This window comes from Crassostrea angulata, chromosome 6, assembly GCF_025612915.1.
Source record: "Crassostrea angulata isolate pt1a10 chromosome 6, ASM2561291v2, whole genome shotgun sequence".
NCBI lineage: Eukaryota > Metazoa > Mollusca > Bivalvia > Ostreida > Ostreidae > Magallana > Magallana angulata.
The window spans coordinates 37,571,901-37,591,582 of NC_069116.1; the positions used below are offsets into that span (position 1 = coordinate 37,571,901).

The 19,682-nt window shown below is 33.6% G+C and overlaps 2 protein-coding genes across 3 annotated transcripts; one reads left to right on the forward strand and one right to left on the reverse strand.

The window, feature by feature from the left end:
- The first annotated feature begins 982 nt into the window (after nucleotides 1–982).
- LOC128189627 (claspin-like) lies at nucleotides 983–15,899 on the forward strand. Of its 2 annotated transcripts, none has more exons than XM_052861301.1 (10): nucleotides 983–1,156; nucleotides 1,932–2,083; nucleotides 7,502–7,610; nucleotides 8,105–8,151; nucleotides 10,541–10,569; nucleotides 10,697–10,819; nucleotides 11,372–11,644; nucleotides 12,543–12,651; nucleotides 14,023–14,450; nucleotides 14,821–15,899. In XM_052861301.1, exons 2-10 carry the CDS (start codon nucleotides 1,974–1,976, stop codon nucleotides 15,384–15,386), a joined length of 1,794 nt encoding a protein of 597 aa, XP_052717261.1. In that variant the 5' UTR covers nucleotides 983–1,156; nucleotides 1,932–1,973; the 3' UTR covers nucleotides 15,387–15,899. The 2 variants fall into 2 exon arrangements, with proteins under 2 accessions (XP_052717261.1, XP_052717262.1); XM_052861302.1 differs by having other exon boundaries at nucleotides 14,824–15,899.
- A 333-nt stretch (nucleotides 15,900–16,232) lies between these two features.
- Nucleotides 16,233–19,652, reverse strand: LOC128189073 (vacuolar protein sorting-associated protein 29). Its single transcript, XM_052860512.1, has 4 exons — nucleotides 19,560–19,652; nucleotides 17,904–18,095; nucleotides 17,092–17,327; nucleotides 16,233–16,618 (listed from the first exon to the last, which is right to left on the reverse strand). The coding sequence occupies exons 1-4, from the start codon at nucleotides 19,560–19,562 to the stop codon at nucleotides 16,501–16,503; spliced, it is 549 nt and encodes a 182-aa protein (XP_052716472.1). The 5' UTR covers nucleotides 19,563–19,652; the 3' UTR covers nucleotides 16,233–16,500.
- Between the last annotated feature and the right edge of the window lie 30 nt (nucleotides 19,653–19,682).

A 19,682-nucleotide genomic window follows, 5' to 3' on the forward strand; every position in this document is an offset into this window, starting at 1 on the left:
AAATATTATCATGTTGATTGCATTTTTATCCTGGTTATCTACAAAAAATAACCACGGAGTTTCAAAAATTTCCCATTCCACCGATTTGCGGCAATGGAATCAATTGCGGCAACGAATTTGATATTCATCCAAAAATCTACCCCCAATATTAACAAGAGGAACAAAAGAGATCGATTAAAAAGAATATTTTTACTGAGAAGAGTTTGAGATCATGAAGAGAAAAAAGTTTATATTACCATGTCTTTGAAAGGACACGGTTTTGAAAAATCTATAAACTGTAATCATCAGATATAGATCTATAAGAACAACAATTGAAAGAAATGTGATTGCATTGTTTCATAGAAATACTGATTTTACTGAAATGTCCAACACTCACAAAGTATTTTAAGCCATTTTTCAAAGTGTTATTCTTAACAAATGTTTGTAATTAAGAAATCTTTAAGGTGGAATGCTAAACCAAATTTTCATTTAATGAATCTTTAGAGTATTATTTCTGAAACATATTTCTTAAATTTCACCAATTTGATTCAATTCTTTTTTTCTCTATTTTTTTATTTTTTTTTTAATAAAATTAAAGGAATTTATTCACATTGAAAAATATGAACGAAAGATGCATTTTATTATTATAATTTGTTATTTAAAAAAACATAAATAAAACGTCTTAATGACATTATCTGACAGAATTTAATAGATATATTAATATCATGCATTTATTCACACCAAATTTTACACTCTACATTGTGTTACTTGCAAACATGTGTTTTTCTCTTTCTCCATTTTTTTTTTGCTTAGAAATTGCCAATTTATTGAAGCATATTGTGTTTGTGCCAATAATTTTATATTTGAAATCAGAGACATAAATATTATTATGTCTCTGTTGAAATTAAACACTTGTAATTGGAGATATAGAACTAGAATATTTACCCAGACCTTTTACGTAAAGCGGAATTATATTTCTAACGGACCGGACCTTTTAACAGGTTCGCACCAGACCATTTCACGGAGCGGAACTTTTCTTATACGACACCGGCGCGGGAACCATGGAGAGACATTTCGTTTGAAAATGGCGGCGCCCGTCAACGTGAAAAGTGTGAAACATAAAGTATAATGTGAACATAAATAATTCCTCAAGAAACGGATATCTGTGAAATTGCAGGTAGGGAATCATTTTTTCATATCGTCTTTCACAGCTATATCAATACAAATATGCATGTCACACACGAAGGTCTCCCATTGACCGAGTCTGAATATTAGACAACGCACTTTCATTTTATATGTTGCATACACAATTTTTTTTCTTGTTTAATATTGATTATGTTTGATCTTGTAATCACTCAAGGAGTTATCACTATATTCATATCTAATAATATGTATATACGCCTAGGTCTCTCTCTCCATCTCTCCATTCTCTCTCTCTCTCTCTCTCTCTCTCTCTCTCTCTCTCTCTCTCTGACATATCCAATCTCTTGTTAAAAGTTATCGGTAGGTCAATCTATATGCAAGGTGAGATATCTTCCTGTTTGCATGCTGCCATGATATATAAGAAATATGAGCTGCATTTAAGTTAATGTAGAAAAAAATTCCTCTTGGATATTCTGAATTGGTGAAAAATTAATGTACTCTGCCACATATGCCCTTAGAACTAGAAGAGAGGAAGAACAAAATAGCTCAAGTGAAGTTTTCATTGATTAATGGAAGTGAAATTACAATAGGTAAATACTTTGGTACCAGGTAGATCGTGTTGATAAAATATATAAAATAAACTGTTATCTCCACATACACAGTAAGAGTATATGCATGTTTTAAAAGGCAATAAAATATCGAAAAGACATGGTGATAAGATTCCATTACTTTATTATTCTAATGTAAACAACAGGAAAGTGCCAGGTAGATAAAAACCTTAAAACTGTAATGTAATCTTTGTTTTACAGCCAGCGTTGAAATCCTGACTAGAGAGTTCCACTGATTGCAGCATGTCTAGTCTATGTCCGGGAACGCTCTTCTCCTTCCCAGGGTTCAACAAGAAGTCCACCCCTGTGCCCCCTCAGACCACATCCGAACAAATATCCAAGCGGTATCGCCGGTAAGTCACCATGCAGACTATTTTTTAAAGTTTATTTATACAAAAAAAAACTGGAAACTAAAACCTTAGGCGAGTTCAACAGAGTGAGCGCTCGACAAAATTCCCTATATCCGCACACAGAGTGCGAGCGCTCGCTCTGTTGAACTCGCCTCTTATGGTTGACATTGCGGAAGATTCCTAAAGTGGATACCAAATTAAGGTATTCAATAGTACATGTACTAACCTTGTATATAAGGTTGTATGCTTAAAGACATAAAGTAAAGCACCAACACGTACTTCATAAAATTGAATCTGAATCAGTAGATTTATTTTGTTGAATGGTTTAGTTATCAGAAGGGTTCGAATGACAACCATCTGCGGTAAAAATTGGTTAACAAAATAAATACTGAATCTGATGCTTCTCATGATAGTGTGCATATGTTTAGGATTAATCTACTAAATCGAATGAATTCTCATAAAGTATTGGTGATTTCTTTGACGTGTATTTATAGGATTTCTTTGATGTAAAAAAAAAAAGTAGTATAAACCTTTTTTAGGGGTTAAACTTGCAATTCAAACTTTTTGGAACTACTTTAGCAGCAGTTAACGTATTTCAATGTCTGTTTGAACTAAGATTGATCTTTCTCATATGTAAATATATATGATTTACCGGTACACACTCTCCCACAAGCAGACGAATCATTTACATACATTAGGTAATAATAATGTACATTAGGAGAAGGGGGTGACCTTTTAAACAAATGTTTTGAGTTACATAGCTATTGAACATAAATTTGATCAATGTTGAAATTAAATTCAACATTTATGATTTCAAACAATTTTTGAAACATATTTATTCATAATTAACAATCATAGAGTCATGCAACTGCATGACAGATCTTTGCTCCATGGAGTCTGGGACTATGAAGTATCGTATAAAACTGTCTTGCATGCTATAACCTTTATGTTATAATATTCTTTTGTCTGTCATTTGATTTCATTTTGACTGTATGCCAACATGGTGATGTCAATAAACCATTTAATTGAATTGAATTTTATGTAAAATGATAAGTAAAGAAAAAAGCAGTTGATATCCTGATTGAACTCAGCATTTGAACTGTCTTACAATACACATTAAGACTTCTTTGAAATTACTTTATAATGAAAGAGTTGCATGCAAGGCATGAATTTCTTGCTGCCAAACTCTCATGACGGGACTGGTATACAAGTTTCAATTTTCTTTCATTTCTGATTGTTAGACTTTATTATTACTGTACAATTAAAACTTTGTTTAAAAATATTTTTGTTATATATATGCAATCTTTTGAAAATTATATTTAAAGTAATGTATCTCCAAGGTCCAGACTACTTTTGCTCACGTGTGTTAAAACTATGAACAATTTATATATATATATCATAAAAAAGTAAGTAATTAACTCATCTAGTTATACAATATATTGCTTTGAAATTAATCAGTTTTATATTCACTGCCCATCTTTCCTCATCCTCCCAATGTCGGGGGTCCTGAGTCCACTCATGGTTCCAGGGCCACGAGTGGACTCAGGACCCCTGACATTGTGAGGATGATCTTTCCTAGCTATACTGTTATCTAAAATTTACGAAAAAAAGGAATGCTGTCAATAAAAATTCATTCAAAGTGAAGAATGAAAGGAATCCCGTTATTCTGATCGATTTAACGATTTTGCTAATTGCAGGATATCTGTGTGATTAATTCAATTAAACCAGCCTGCATGGTGTATAATCGACTGGTAAAAGCATTGCTGTTTTATCAGTCAGAATGCAAACATCGAATATGTTCTATCATCCCGAACCAATATAAATGCTCTCCTTACTTTGTTTTTTCTGCTATTGGCAGAATAATCCTTTTCCCTCAAGCTTGTGTTATTGCTTTTACATTAACTTTTCAATTTGGTGATCTCAGACGCATCTGATCCTTTTTCTCTTTTATAAATATCCAAATCAATGAAATGAAGGTACCAGGTGAATCATAATGAGACGAAATCCCACCAATTTTCTTTTGAAAGTTCTTTTTTCAATATAGCGATATTTATCAACACTGTTTAAAGGGATTCACATTAAATTTCCTTTTTCTATTCTTTTTATGAAATAAGGCGATAGCTTGATTTTTTTTTTCCCCAAACAAAATTACTCTTTCATTTTATCGTAATAGGATTTATATTTATTTTTATGACAGTGTTCTCAACTGCAATTTTGAACCAATATTGAATTGGGACTCTCTGGCCGACAATATGCCTCAGTGATCAACTTGATGAAAATATTGACATGATAGGTTGCACAGAACAGGTTTTTTTTTTTATTATAGTAATTACTTTTAAGAGGTGCATCTTTTGGAACTAGTCATGTCTAAATTTATTTCAGAGGAAATTCACCCCCCCCCCCCTCCCCCCCCCCCCCCCCCCCCAAAAAAGAAGAAAGAATTGAAAATTTTTTTTATACCACTGAGTTTTTTAAATTGAGATTTCGAATTTTACACATTTTGCCTTTTTTTCCCAATTTTCAAATTTCCAAACATCCCCATGCTATTTGACTATCTGAACCATATACATGTCACCGTTATACATGTCAATGCTTGATCTTATGTAAGTTTTTTTTTTCACTTTGAAATTTATTGCACAATCTTTAGTATTCTTTTATACAGAAGTGTGTGCATGTTAACAAAGCTTACCACAAATTTAAATTCCATCAGAAGTTCATTGGCCTATTTTTTTTTAAATCTATGGCAAAGTTTCTCTCATAAAAAAAAAAATTCAGTTGAACTTGGTAAGATTTCAATGTTTGTTCAAATTTTGTGAAATCAATGTTGTTTGTTACAAAGATATTAAAACAAATAGCAAGAGATTCTATGTCTCAATTCCTCTTAAGTTTCAACTTGGCATTCAAAATCTAGTTAGTCTTTTTCACTTCCTGCACTCTCTGAATGCTCCTTTTGTTTTCATAGCTCTTCATGGAACTTTTTTGTGGGCTGTCAACCCCCCTTTCAGTTTCGTTCACATCTTTGAGGGGGATCCAGAAAAAAAGAATGCTTAAATTTACTTACATCAGTTTAAATTTGTATTGATGTGCACAACAATGCCTGGAAGAGTAGAAGGGGGTGACCTTTTAAACAAAATTGAAGTTATGCAATTAGGCCTAGTGTATATATGACTATAAAAAATGGTTGGTTAAATTATACTTGTTCTGCTGTCAAATTCAAAAGGTCCAACATTCCAAATCACTTGTTATCACAATAAGATTTCCCCCTACGTGGGTATTGTTCAATTGTTTGTAGTCTGCAAACACGATTTGTAAAGAGTATTCACTGATTTATCGGACTTTTCCTCGGTAGGTTCTTTGTATAGTTGAAAGTAACTGAAGTTATTGGGAACTTTTACAAATCAATTTTTGAGTTAAGGAAATGTCTTAAACATTAGATATTAACACATATATGCATATAATGATAAAATTATTAGTTACTAGTGACTTGATCAAAGAATTAAATAGACGACTTCTTTGATCTGGCCAGACAGAAGCAATTCATATATATACAGTACCGTAACTGGTCTATTCAGGGGTACTATTTCTATTAACCAGTAAATGAATGTTGCAGAGTGAATTGTCTCCAAAAAATTTGACATATATTCATGGTCATATATTATGTACCGTACAATAGTTGAAAAAAATTATTTGAAAATTTTTGCAATTATGACACACTTAAGTATGATATATGTACATCTATTCTGATTCATTTGAGATGCTGATCAATAAAAATCAACAACATTTTATGCTGTAATTAAGAAACTTTAAGGAAAATATTTAAAAAAGGATTGTTAGTTAAATCACCAGCTTTGATTTAAAAAATATCCAAGAAATGTAACCAAATGATCTGCCCTAAAGTTTGTCCTAAGTATAAAAAGAATATGATCATGCTTTCATTGTTGTAGTGAAGTTTTCTGTAAAATTAGCGTGTGAAGTTGAACATTTTTTAGGTTCCAGCAAGTTTCAAAACAATTACTTGTAAAATTCTACATTCATTTGAATTAATGAAATCTCCCATAAGCTGTGAAAGCTTTTAAATCATTTAAGTCAGAGGAAGGATGGCATTTTCTAGAATTATACACTAAGTAGATCAAGTGCTAAAGTAATCAACTTTATGATAGTCAATGTCTAGATAAGGGGGTGGGATTTTATGACATGAAGAAAATCTTTATTGAACCTTTCTATATCAAAGCATTCCATATGCAGATCTTTGCATTTTTATTACAGGTCGGCTGGAATAAAAATTGATCTCTAAATTAGATTAATGTTTTCATTGGGCAAACTCAGTGTGTTAAGCAAACAAATATGGTGGTCGAAAAATATAATGATTTCTTTTTAATATTGAGCAATTTTACAGATAACTGACTTAATTTGCAGATTGATTTGCAGACATTGATCAGTGAACTATTCAATCACAATATGTTTCCTGGTATTGCATTACATTGCATTTATTTCACAATTATATTGCACAAGACAAAATCAATTATTTATTGTGAGTCTTGTCTTATCAATAACTACAAAGTAACAGAGGATTGCAGACTCAAAACAATCATGTGAAACCAATACTTTTGGCGTGAACATTTACCTTATCTATTAGGCAATTTATTGCCATCAAAGGGTTCAGGTGGAAGCCAAACCGTATTGCAGATTATACCCTCATAATTCGATTTTGTCTTTGTAAATTATGAAGCTTTGCCAGTAGAACCAGGTTTAAAATGCTTTTTTCACTTATTTTGTTCCATTCTCGTAAGGTTTTGATAATGGGTTAAAGTGTTTTCATCTTTTAAAAGATTAATAATATCTGATGAGCTTACTACTCATACAGTGCATCTTTTTCATAAGAAAACTTGAGGGATCTTAAGCAACATTGATAATTAATCATTCCTGAATTCTTCAGGTGTGAACATGTAAATTTATTTTTCCACTCCAGATTCTTCACATTATTAATTTGACATATACAAGTATGTATATTTGCTGTGTTATTCATATGACTACTCCACTGTATTTGCCTTTAATGTGTTCGATGTATATAAAACTTTAATCATTTGCTCAGTATTGGTTGGGCAAATTATTCCGATAAACATATAAATACACTATATTTGCTTTGTGTATCAAGTTTCAGTACAGTCAAACTCTCTTAATTCAAACACTAATATGGTGAAATTACAGATACAGTGAAGTTTTGTTGGGTTCTTTGTAAATTCTTAATAAATCATTTTATGACTATAGCTACTGGTTTACCCTAACACCATTACAGATAAATCAAACAGAATTTGAGTTCTGTACAGAGAGGTTAAAAGAAAACCCTAAAATATACATCTAATATCACAGTGCTATATTTATTAGATATGATATTGATATGAAGATCTTCATATTTTGCAGGGAACCTTTCAATGGAAGACCGTGGCCACAAACCAGCCCAGTGGCTGGAGTATATGATGTGGGGTTCTCCTCCACCAGAATGATACTGTTCAACAACAGAAAGAAAAAGGTATTCATTCCATGATTCACCATCGCTGCAAAAGAGTTATACTATTTAACTATTTAGACTATTCTTACCACAATTTGACATTTGACAATGACCTTTAAAGATTAAATTTGTATAGATTACAAGATTATAAGCAATATACTGATTCTTGGCAAAAGTGTATGGTGCTAGGGTCCAAAAAGAGTAATTTGCCTTGAGTGACAGTTTCCAGCTTGGAGTTGTTTTGATAGTATCAGTTCCAAAAATTGAGAAGCAAGATTTAATATTTGTAAAAATGTAATTAAGTAATTGGCCTTTAAATATTAGGACAAATAGATTATGTTATGATGGATAACATCTGATATTAAAGACATGTTCCGCATTAAAAAGTCAAGATTTGTGTCATAGTGTTAAACAAACACATTTTGTTTTATGTAAATAGATAGAAAATCTTTTCTTTTTGTTATTTAAAAAGATATTTCCATAATGATGAGAACATTGTATTTCTTCATTTTCAGCAAAGCAAATTAAGAGGAAACAATGATCCCAAGAGTGAAGAAAGTCTGTAAGTAGAATTTGTTTTCCATTGCTAATATAGTAAACTCATTCTTTAAATTATAGCAAACATTTTTTCTCCTACACCCATCAACAGCTAAAACTTTTGAGAAACAAGACATTATAGAGATGGTGACCATCTCAAAGGGCCCCACTTAAGTAATGGAAAATAGGATAAAGTATTTCAGAGGATTTTGCTTTGACATTGACCTATGACTTTTCAGGTTGGCATAGAACTTCAAGCTCACTACCCCTTAACAACAGACTATTTTGGTTTAATATAAGCAAGATTAAACCAATAGGAAATAATTTGTGGTCTAAAACTGGATTTTAAAGAGATCTATAGCTGCTAAGACTTTCTCAGTTGACCTTGAAATTGATTCAAGGTCACTGCACACCCTTTAACCAAAAGTTCTGTTTATGTGAAGTATGAACCAGATAGGGCTAAGAGAGAGGAAATATACTCTGAAAATTATTTATTTGCATGGTCTGATCTGACATTGTCCCTTGACCTAGAAATTTCATTCAAGGTCACTGCAAGCCCTTTGACCAAAGGCACTGTGTTGGTGAAGTATGAGCCAGATTGAACCAAGGAGGAATTTATGATCCAGACAAGGTTTTTTGTCCCCCGCCGCAACGCAGAGCGGGGACATAGAAATGCCGGGCGTGGGTCCGTGCGTCTGTGTGTGTGTGCGTCCGTCCGTCACACTTTTTTGTAAGCGCTCTCATGCCTACAAATTTTGACAGATTTTCATTAAATTTATACCAAATGTTTATACCACTATTACCCTGGTCAAGTTCGAAAATCAGCATTGGTTGATACTTTTTGTTGGAGTTATGGGACTTTGACCGCAATAATGACTCCGTTTTATCCAAAAATTGACCTTGTAAGCGCTCTCATACCTACAAATTTTGACGGATTTTCTTTAAATTTATACCAAATGTTTATACCACTATTACCTTGGTCAAGTTCGAAAATCAGCATTAGTCGATACTTTTTGTTGGCGTTATGGGACTTTGACCGCAATAATGACCCCGTTTTATCCAAAAATTGACCTTGTAAGCGCTCTCATACCTACAAATTTTGACGGATTTTCATTAAATTTATACCAAATGTTTATACCACTAATACCTTGGTCAAGTTCCTAAATCAGCCTTGGTCGATAGACTCGATACTAGTATACTGCTTGACCGGCGGGGGACCCTGGAATTCTATTTTTGTTCAGATTATTCTGCTATGACCTTAACCTTAGACCTATAAACTTGGTTCAAGGTCACTGCAGACCCTCTATTCAAAGGTACTCTGTAGGTGAAGTGTGAGCCTGATTGGGCCAAGGGGGGAGAAGATTTGCCCCAGACAAGTCATCATGGACAGACAGACAAGACAGACAGCCTGCAAAGGGGCCCTAAATATTTAGCTTACCTGAACTAAGTTCTTTTGTCCAGCATCAGTGTCTGCAAACTTTTTACATTTTTTCTTACTTTTCCAAAACCTCCATTAAAATTGGTAAACGGCAGCCTTTGGTTAAGGGGATACAAGTTTGTTAAAATGAAGAGCCATGCTCTCTTTCAAAGGGAGACAGTAAAGAAATATTGAAAAAATGTTGGAATATTTTGAAAATCTTCTAAAAAAAACCATTTGGTGAAAAAAGGTAAAGTTGCATTGAAGCCTTGTCAGGAAGTTATGTAATTGCAGAAGTTTGTTCAAATCATATGACCCCCATGGGTAGGGTAGGGTCTCAATTAAGGGTTGAATTTTTTACACATGAATATATAGAGAAAATTCTTTATTATTCTTCTCACAAATATTGGACTATATATGCAGAAAAGCTGAAACTTGTATGAAAGCATCAAAGAGTAATGAGATTAAAGTTTGCACAAATCATGATCTACTTTACTACATTTGTATATGAATCCATTAACCTGATCTGAACAGAGTTGTGGATATTGTTGCTCAGGTGAGCAATGTGGCCCATGGGCCTTTTGTTTCCCTCTGCCTTAGTTGCTTTAACTTTGAATTAGGTCATATCTTTAGAACTTTACTATATAGCTGAATAGGTCTGCTAATAGGTACTAAAGGGTTCATAACCTTTTGTAAAGGTTAAGGTCAGTTTGTTTCTATCATTGGGACTCAGTGTCTCACAAATACATTTTATTGACTTTTTAATAGAATTCATAAACAACTGCAACCATTTGACAGTTAAGAGAAGAAAATAGAACTATGCATGTTTGTTTTACCAGTTAAAAAAAAAATGGATATCAAAAACAAAATTGTTAAAAACCTACATTTTTCTGGGCGAGTAGGTAAGTCAGCAAACTTTTTTTAGTGACTTTAGGCATATTTTACCGGTATTATTAAATTTACATGCTTTTTACATGCTTTTACAAATCTGTTGTAGGTCTCCTGATCCAAACAGACATTACAGAGGTAACTATATGATATGTACTCAATTTATACAGAGAAAGAGAGTAGCTAGTTATAATGTTCAAATATTTGTTCACTAATATCATTTACCGGTAATATTGTCTGCTCAATAATAATTTTTTTTTAATAGCCTCTTCGCCTGTTTCAAGAGATCTGCATCATAATTGTTACAACTCAATGTCTCCTTACTACACTGAACCTAAGCTCATCCAATGGATGAACTATAGTGAAAGACCACCACCAACCTATGAAGGTAGTCAAACCTTAAAAATGCCAGAGTCTCTTATAAAAGATTACAAAATACACTGTACAGTAAAACACGCTTATAACGAAGTCCCAGGGACGGCCAATTTAACTTCGTTATAAGCGTAATTCGTTATATCCGTCAAGTTTACAACATGAAATAGAGACTTGGGGAATGAAATTCACTTCGCTGTAAGCGTCAATTCATTATAAGCGTGTTTTACTGTATACTGAATAAAGTACATGTACCGGTACTATAAATAAACTTGTTTGCGTGTGGAAAAAATGACTGAATTCACAATAATGTCCTTCTTGCAACTATTTCTCATTGTAAACCATGTAATTGTAATACATGGCATACATGTATATAATAAAGTTAATCTATATAGATGCTGTCATGAAAATTAGTTACAAAAAAAAACCCCGGTTAATCATTGGTAATTCACTAATTGGAGTCTCCACAAGTAAAGTAAAAGTTGATTAACAGTAACTTGACAGAGGACATGCTACTTTTGATCCCATCTTTCTAGTTATAATTCATTGCATATAATAATAATTGTAGATGGAACTCTAGTAAATCCAAAGCGTCATACAAGTTGCTGTGTTCCCACCGATCCCCTGGCATTCAGAGTCGGGGTCAATAATGACAGACGACCGTACAGTAGAGCGTCGCTTCCTCCCACCTTTCGTTCAAGTCCCATGTTGAACCATCCTGACCTTAAGCGAGGAGAAAAGGAGTACATCGGCAGTATCGCCAGAATCTACAGTGCTCAGCAAATGATCAAGTTGAAGCAGAAACAATACAATCAGCTTCTCTCGTTGGAAATGGAAAAAGGTTGCAATCAATTTTGAAAGTTATAAATGCATTATTCATTAGTTTTTTCATTCATTCACAGTTTGCATACTAGTTTTCTTAATTTTTTAAAATAATCATTAACCAGAGATTGAACTGTCTAGTTAATATTTAAAACAGATTTATATGTGTGTGTAAATTCTTATATGAAGACTTGCATAAAGTTGTATCTCTGTTATTCGAATAACCTATCTGAGTAAAATTGACATCGCTAAATTTTCGCTATAAGTGGAGTAGGCTTTTGGTGTTTTTATTTACACACCCTTATCCAGATATATTGAAATTCAGTTAAGCTAAGAATAATATGTTATAAATGCATCATGCATTTCCAATAGTCATATGTTTTCAGTAGTTGCTATTCATCGCATGCGTTTATCCCAAAATGATGCCATGACTTTGTAAAAAAAAATTTATTTGGGAAGTATAGGAGTGCTTTAATTTAAGCTTCATCCGAAATAAAAACATTATTAATAATCATGCTCATTTGTGTTAACTATTATTAAAAAAAAACCTGTTGATGAATCATATTATCGGAAACATATGATGCCCATTTTCATTGTTCAAATGCGGCATCCAGTTTATTTATTGTGTTTATAGCTTGAAACTGCATATGATGAATACTAACTCAATGCTATGTCTAAGGTTAAAAATGACATAGTTTCAAAATAGTTTACTAAATAAACAGTCATTACAGGCAGCATTTAGTGTTAGACTTTCAAAAAACCCATGACGCCAGGATATTCAGATTACATCAGAATGATGTGAATTATGAACAGGCAGAAGGTAGCGAGCTTGTTATTCTCATCAAAATACATTTCAACACATCTTTATCACGTAAGTTTTTCAGAAATTACCTAATTGTCTTTCTCTGTTATATAAGGCTACCACACACCTGAAGAATACAATCAGTACAAGAAATTTATACAACTTGGGAGGAGACGTCAGTATTCCCGGCCGTCTCGTGCGATGTCTGCTCCCCCAGTCAGATGGTGAGTAAAGAAACTGTAGCAAGGATAAGGTTCTTTTTTTCTCTTTATAGTTATTCACTCTTTAAAGAGTGCAGTTCTTATCAAATTTGGATTCCAGTTTTGCTGCAGTTTTATTTTGTAGACCATGTGTGGAGACTTAACTCATATCAATAAACCGATTTAAGTTTGATGTGGTTAAGATAAAATTATGAGGTTGTTTGATGTTATAAAGTTTATGAGGTTGTAATTTCTAATGGTCACGAAGCATGCAAGGTTATTCAATTACTTCTTAAAACAGAAGGTTGCGCCATAAATTAAAATCATGTCATCAATATTTATGCCCCCCTTCGAAGAAGGGAGGGCATATTGCTTTGCTGCTGTCTGTCGGTTTGTCCACCAACAGTTTCCGCTCATTTTCTTAGCAGAGGATGAACATATTGAAATGAAATTTGGTATACAGTTTTATTATGATAATATCTATGTCAACTTCAATATTGGGTACGATCGAGTCATTTTCGACAGAGTTATGGCCCTTGGACGTAGAAAAATTCCAGTTATTTGCAGTTTCCGCTCATTTTCTTCACAGGGGATGAACACATTGAAATGAAATTTGGTATACAGGTTAATCTTGGTAATATCTAGGTCAAGTTCGATATTGGGTACGATCGAGCCATTTTCGACAGAGTTATGGCCCTTGGACATAGAAAAATTCCAGTTATTTGCAGTTTCTGCTCATTTTTTTCGCAGAGGTTGAACATATTGAAATGAAATTTGGTATACAGGTTAATCATGATAATATCTATGTCAAGTTCGATATTGGGTACGATCGAGCCATTTTCGACAGAGTTATGGCCCTTGGATGTAGAAAAATTACAGTTATTTGCAGTTTTCGCTCATTTTCTTCGCAGAGGATGAACATATTGAAATGAAATTTGGTATACAGGTTTATCATGATAATATCTAGATCAAGTTCGATATTGGGTACGATTGAGCCATTTTCGACAGAGTTATGGTCCTTGGACTTAGAAAAATTCCAAATATTTACAGTTTACGTTTATTTTCTTTGTGAATGTTTCCCAGGGAGGGGGGCATAAGTGTTTCACAAACATCACTTGTTTGTTCTGCAGTTATGTCTTATACTGGGGTAGGAGGGTTGGGAGGTACTAAAGTACTGTATCAAATTTTCTTAAATTATCTACATATCAGTGCAATCATCCATTTCTGATAGTCATAGGTTTCCAATAGTGATATTCGTCACATGCATTTATCCCACAATGATGTCATGACTTTGTAATTTGTTTTTATGAAAGTACATACCAATATACATGTATAGTTGTTTTGTTCACAAACTTATTGTTTAAATTTTACTTCTCTTTTCAATTCTCAATTAAGGACAAAGACATTTGAAGAGAGTTTGAAAGATGATGATGATGATTATGATGAAAAAGAGCAAACAACCAAAAAAGATGCAAGTCCTCGAAGCAAATCTCCGGTCAACAGTAAAGGCAAGCAAGCCGGACGAGGACACTCTAGCCAATCAGGAAAAAGACCAGCAAGGCCGTCCACAAGGGAAACATCAAGATCAAAAACTCCCACAAAAACTGAAGCTTCCAAACCAGAGCAAAAAGATGATGTAGCCTCCAAACCAACACCAGCCACTTCCCAAACTGAACAAAAGGAAGAAACACCAGCTACTCAGCAAACTGAACAAAGGGAAGAAAGCTCTGACACTTCTGAGAGTGACCAAAACTATTCAGGCAAAAATATACACAGGGAAGGATATGACAGACCACTCTCTAGACTGGGCCACATTCCAGAAGGTATTTTAATTCAAAATGATAGCCATAAATTGAATTAATGACATGCCATATATCACTTTGTTTTCATCATGTATACCGATGGTGAACTTTCCTGCCCTAATATGAATGGAAAATAAAATAATTTTTTTAAAGCTCAAATTGATAATACATGTGCAAATGAAGAATATCTCTATTTACCAGATTCTGAAGTTTAAGCACCCATCATGAAATTGTAAACTTGTGTACCCGTTTTTAAGACTATTTTTGATCCAATTTCTTTTAATGATTTGATAATATTATTAGAGACATTAGATATTTACTAGACAGGTTTTTAATATTAGAAGTGAAATGTTGATGAAATAAAGCTAAAAAAATGTTATTTTGTACAAAGCAGACTCTAAAAGCCAAAAGTCTGAACAAGAAACGTCCAGCAACTCTGAAACAGAGACAAAAAATAAGTCGTCTGTTCAGAAGTCTTCAACAGAGGAAAGTGAAACGCAGCCCACAAGTGAAGCAGACACAACAACGAAATCTGACCAGAATAAAGAATCTGGTAAATCTGATGGCAATACATCAACAGAAGATATCTATAGGACGTCAACAGACGACACAACAACATGGTCGACAGACAGAGACAAGACAAAGTCTGACACAGACACAGAGACGGCTCCAAGACCACTGACAGCAGACGACAAGAAGACAGAGACGCTAGCAGAAAACAAACCCAGCGAATCAGACTCGTATACCGATGATTTTGAAAAAGACACGTCGGAAACAACGGAGAGTTCAAAGAAACCTGTTCCACAGTCACAAGAAAGAGTGGTGTCGTTCAAGAAGGACTCCAACTCTGACTCAGGCAGTTCCTCAGAAGATCAATCTCCAGCCAAAAGGAGGGACTCTCTCAGTGATGAGGAAGATATAAGTTCAAGGAGAGATCCAGATAAACTAGAATACTAAATTACAAAAAAAAATAAAAATTTATTATCATCACAGTATCTAATGAATCTGTATTTTACACATAACAGTATTAATGTTGAAAAAGAATTTCACTTCTGCACTATGACTTGCGTTTAAATATCATCATCAAAAGATAATACTTGTTTCATTATAATTTTTAATTATTTATGTTAAGTAGATAGTGGCCAATTAATATAGACGGACTATTTTAATCTATTGATGTTGTACAGGCTGTTTTTTATAATAGATTTATGTTTAGATATTTGATTTTAGAGCATTCAAATGTGATATGTCAAGTAGATTTGACTTGTGTGCCAAACATGTTTTTATATAGGATGGGAATGTCATTTGACTCAGACATTTAGAGATCTAGAACAGCTATATGATAGCTACGTATAATATACAAATGTATATGTATATTGATGTTTTTTGATATGTTGTAGATGCACTTTGATGATAGATATGTCTATTTTTTACATTAAAAAAATATACAGTAAATTCTTGATTTTCAAATTCTTTGTACTGTTTGGTGGATCATAACAAAGATGAAAACCATTTCAAAGCTTGTTTTGATCATTCCATGACCCATACATGCACGACATCTCTGTGATTTTATTCATGCATATTCCACAGAAACTTGGTTGTTAATTTTAACCCCTATAACCTCAAATATTTTTACATTTTTTATTTTTCTCTGGGGTTTTCACCACAATTTTGAAGTAAATGTATTGATTTAACATAACAATTAATGCTCTCTCTATATGATTCTGTTAGAGCACAAATTTTCTGTGGTGTATCAGAAATAAAAGCACTGCTGTCGTCAAATGAAAACAATTGCTGTAATGATACAGTATACACATATTGAATTTTATTAGTAGTGAAAACAACAAATACATAGAATCATTTGAAAGAAAAACAATTTTTCTATGTACAAAGTTCATATTGACGCACAATGTTGGTGTTTTGTGCTTGTGTGAAACAAAAATAATTACTAAAGCTGTTGATTGTTCCAGTCTTCAAAATAGAGATACACCGAACTCGTTACATATACATGTAGTCTTATGTTGCACTAAAACATCAAACCAGACTCTACTACACATAATTAGAGGGTATGTCAGTTCTTCTTGTATTCTATTCTTTCTACTTTGACGTCATCCTGAACCAATTTGTAGACGTACGCAACTACTGTGGATTGTTGGATGTCAAGGATTACAAAGGAAGGAGTAACGTTACTGAAACAAAAGACATACACTGTAGCAACAATAATCTTTGGCTTGATCAGGTTATTGGAAAGCCTCTCCCCCCCCCCCAAAAAAAAATTAAAAAATAAAGTTCTGTTGCCCTAGACTAATCATTTCAAAATGGAAAGCGACAGGCAGGTGTTTTATTTTTTTTCAACTGAGGATAACTCAATTGTCATTTTTTTTTACTTTTAATAGAAAAAAATTGAGCTATTCCCATTTTCAATATGGCATCAAAATTTATTACAAATGTGACAGCATTTGACCTGATGTGGTGATGCCTGAATAATAATACATTAAATTTGTTGCCTTAATTAGCTTAAATAATGTATGAATTGCAATTCAGTAAGTCATTATGAACTACCGGTAATTCTCAAAACATTTTTTTTTAATATTACTAAAGTTCAACAGTGTATATGTTTGTAAATTCCTGGTTTGTGTGGGTAAAATGAAATACACATTACCTGTCTAAAGCATTATAAGCCCCTGTCGCTGAGCCAGGATTGATATAAAATTTGTTTTCATGCTCAAACGCCTCAAATTTATGGGTGTGTCCTGAAATGAGGATGTCTACGTCGAGCTGCCGCTGGACCAGGGCCAGGCTCTCAGTGTCCCCCCAGGGAACCACCTGGTGGCCATGACAGAGTCCTATCCTAAACTGTCCCACTGTGACCACCTTTTGTTCAGGGTAGTTAAGATTCTGCAAAATAATTTTTATACACTTTTCTTAAATTGTGATTAAAAATGAATTACAATAAAGTGTCTTAATGGAATCTTGGGCATTGCTAGTTAGTGTTGAACAAAATGACTTGAGCTATAGGGGCTCCAGGTATCTGCCCGACTCCTGGGGACATGATTTTAACGAATTTCAAAGTCAAAGATGTAAAAGGTAAACGAATAGAGATAACAAGTAATTTTCATTAAAGTGAGTTAAAAATTATCTTGCAACATATTTTTTTCAAGAAGAAAAACATATACAGTAAAACACGTTTATAACGAAGTCCCAGGGACGGCCAATTTAACTTCGTTAAAAGCGTAATTCGTTATATCCGTCAAGTTTACAACATGAAGTAGAGACTTGGGGAATGAAATTCACTTCGCTGTAAGCGTCAATTCATTATAAGCGTGTTCGCTATAACCGTGTTTTACTGTATTTGTTTGTCAGGTATTTTTCCTTCTATTAGTTGTGTAGGAGAGAGAGAGGGGGGCTTACTGAATATTCATCCCTTTACAAATGCTTTATAAAATGACTAATTTCTTTACATCTTTTATATACCTCATCGAAATCTCCTCTAACAACGTGAACATCACTGGCGAGGGTTTTCAAGTAATCAAAGGACTCTTTTGTGCACAAGTTTCCTGTACATAATATATGTTGGATTTTTCCTGGCACAAGTAATTTCTTAAATTTTGCTGGAAGGCTGTTGCATCGATGAGGAATGTGAAGATCACCAAGAACTAGGACTAACTGAAAAATAAAAATGTTTATGTAAAATTAATATCCAAAGCACTCTTTAACAACAAGAGGGATGCCAGTAAGCAATTTAAATAAACTATGGTAACCAGTGCAAAAATTGGAAATTTCTTATTGCTCTTTTACTTCAAATATGCATGTTAAATGCAACAATTTTACATGAGCAAGTTTTTTTTTATCTATAAACTTGACAATAGTGAGATCAATTCCCAAGAAGTTTCAGACCTATAGAGGGTTAAATCTTCAAAGCATGGTTATAGAGAAGCTTGTTATCCCAAATATGTGGTATTCATGTACCGGTATTCACATATTATGTAGATGTACGTTATTTGTTGTAAAATGTAAATAACCAGTTACACTATAAATTTGTATCCCATTAGGGATATCATAAACCCCATCAGCTATCCCTTTTATTTCCGACTATCGCCATATTTAGTTGTCGATTTCTATTGTTCTGCTCATCGCTATACACACTCCCTTTATATAGGGCTGATAGCACATATATGTTTCCTGCATAAATTGTCGAATGCCTCAACAACAATTCGGCCTACCGATGTTTGGGCCAATGAAACATTGTCAGACTTGAATGATAAAAAGGCAATAAGGAGATAAAAATACCTTTCTTGTAAATATTATTGTAAAAGTCGTAAGTTGCTGAAGTCGTATGCATATACACATGTAACAGGATGGGAGAAATAAAGCTGAACCAGACCGTTATTTGAACCCAGACCAACTGAATCTCTAGTCAGGTGGACTACCAACTGAGCAATCTGGCTCTTTGCCCCAAAGGTCACCCCAGGCTCTTTCCTGCCGGAGTTAACCAGTCATTTCCAGAGGTTAGCACCGCATCAAATTTTAATGGGATGGGAGAGATAATGACAGACCAGATCGGAGTTCACATCCTTGTCTGGTCCATCATTATTTTTCCCATCCAGTTACACACGTTACACACGTTTTAGGAATAAAGCACATGTATGTTGAAACAAATACAGTATTTATACAAACAAAAACAGATGTCTATATAATTACTACATAGATACTAAAAAATTTCTTTGGATAGGGTGTTTTACAAATGGGCTGACTTGTCAGACTGAAAAGATCACGACCGACTGTCTACCTGACTACCCATACACGCCCCCTTTTCGGGGAGGGGGAGGGTGTGTTCGGTGATGGTACCCTTTGGCGATTATCGTTCCGGCGGCCCTTTCTGACATTTTACAATTAACAAGCAGTCAATCTTCGTTTTCAGAAACTGTACTTTGATTCTACAGTACCTTTTTTGCTTATTTCGAGGGATGTTTACCTACTATTTACAAACAAAAATGCTGTCACATCCCCTTTTACACAGCGATTAAACGGCGATCTACAGAACTGCATCATATATGTTTATCAAGTATTGAATTCTATGGACACTAAATGAAATGAAGCTTAGCATGGCTAAGTAAAATGATAATTTACCATTTTTCTTTCAATACACAATCATATGATAGTTCCGGAGAGAGATTCGTCAAAGTCAATCGGCGCTTTATTTAAGGACCAGTTTGGTTTTTCTCAAAGTACATTTTCCGGATATCTTAAGTC

Bases quoted from the DNA above. Each gene is read 5' to 3' on its own strand.
- LOC128189627 (XM_052861301.1), top strand. From the start codon at position 1,974: ATGTCTAGTCTATGTCCGGGAACGCTCTTCTCCTTCCCAGGGTTCAAC. The intron at 10,570-10,696 runs GTAACTATATGA...TTTTTTTAATAG, and splicing joins TCCAAACAGACATTACAGAG to CCTCTTCGCCTGTTTCAAGA. The intron at 12,652-14,022 runs GTGAGTAAAGAA...TTCTCAATTAAG, and splicing joins TCTGCTCCCCCAGTCAGATG to GACAAAGACATTTGAAGAGA.
- LOC128189073 (XM_052860512.1), bottom strand. The intron at 17,328-17,903 runs GTATATAAAAGA...ATTATTTTGCAG, and splicing joins TTAGAGGAGATTTCGATGAG to AATCTTAACTACCCTGAACA. The intron at 16,619-17,091 runs GTAATGTGTATT...CTTTTGTTTCAG, and splicing joins GCTTATAATGCTTTAGACAG to TAACGTTACTCCTTCCTTTG.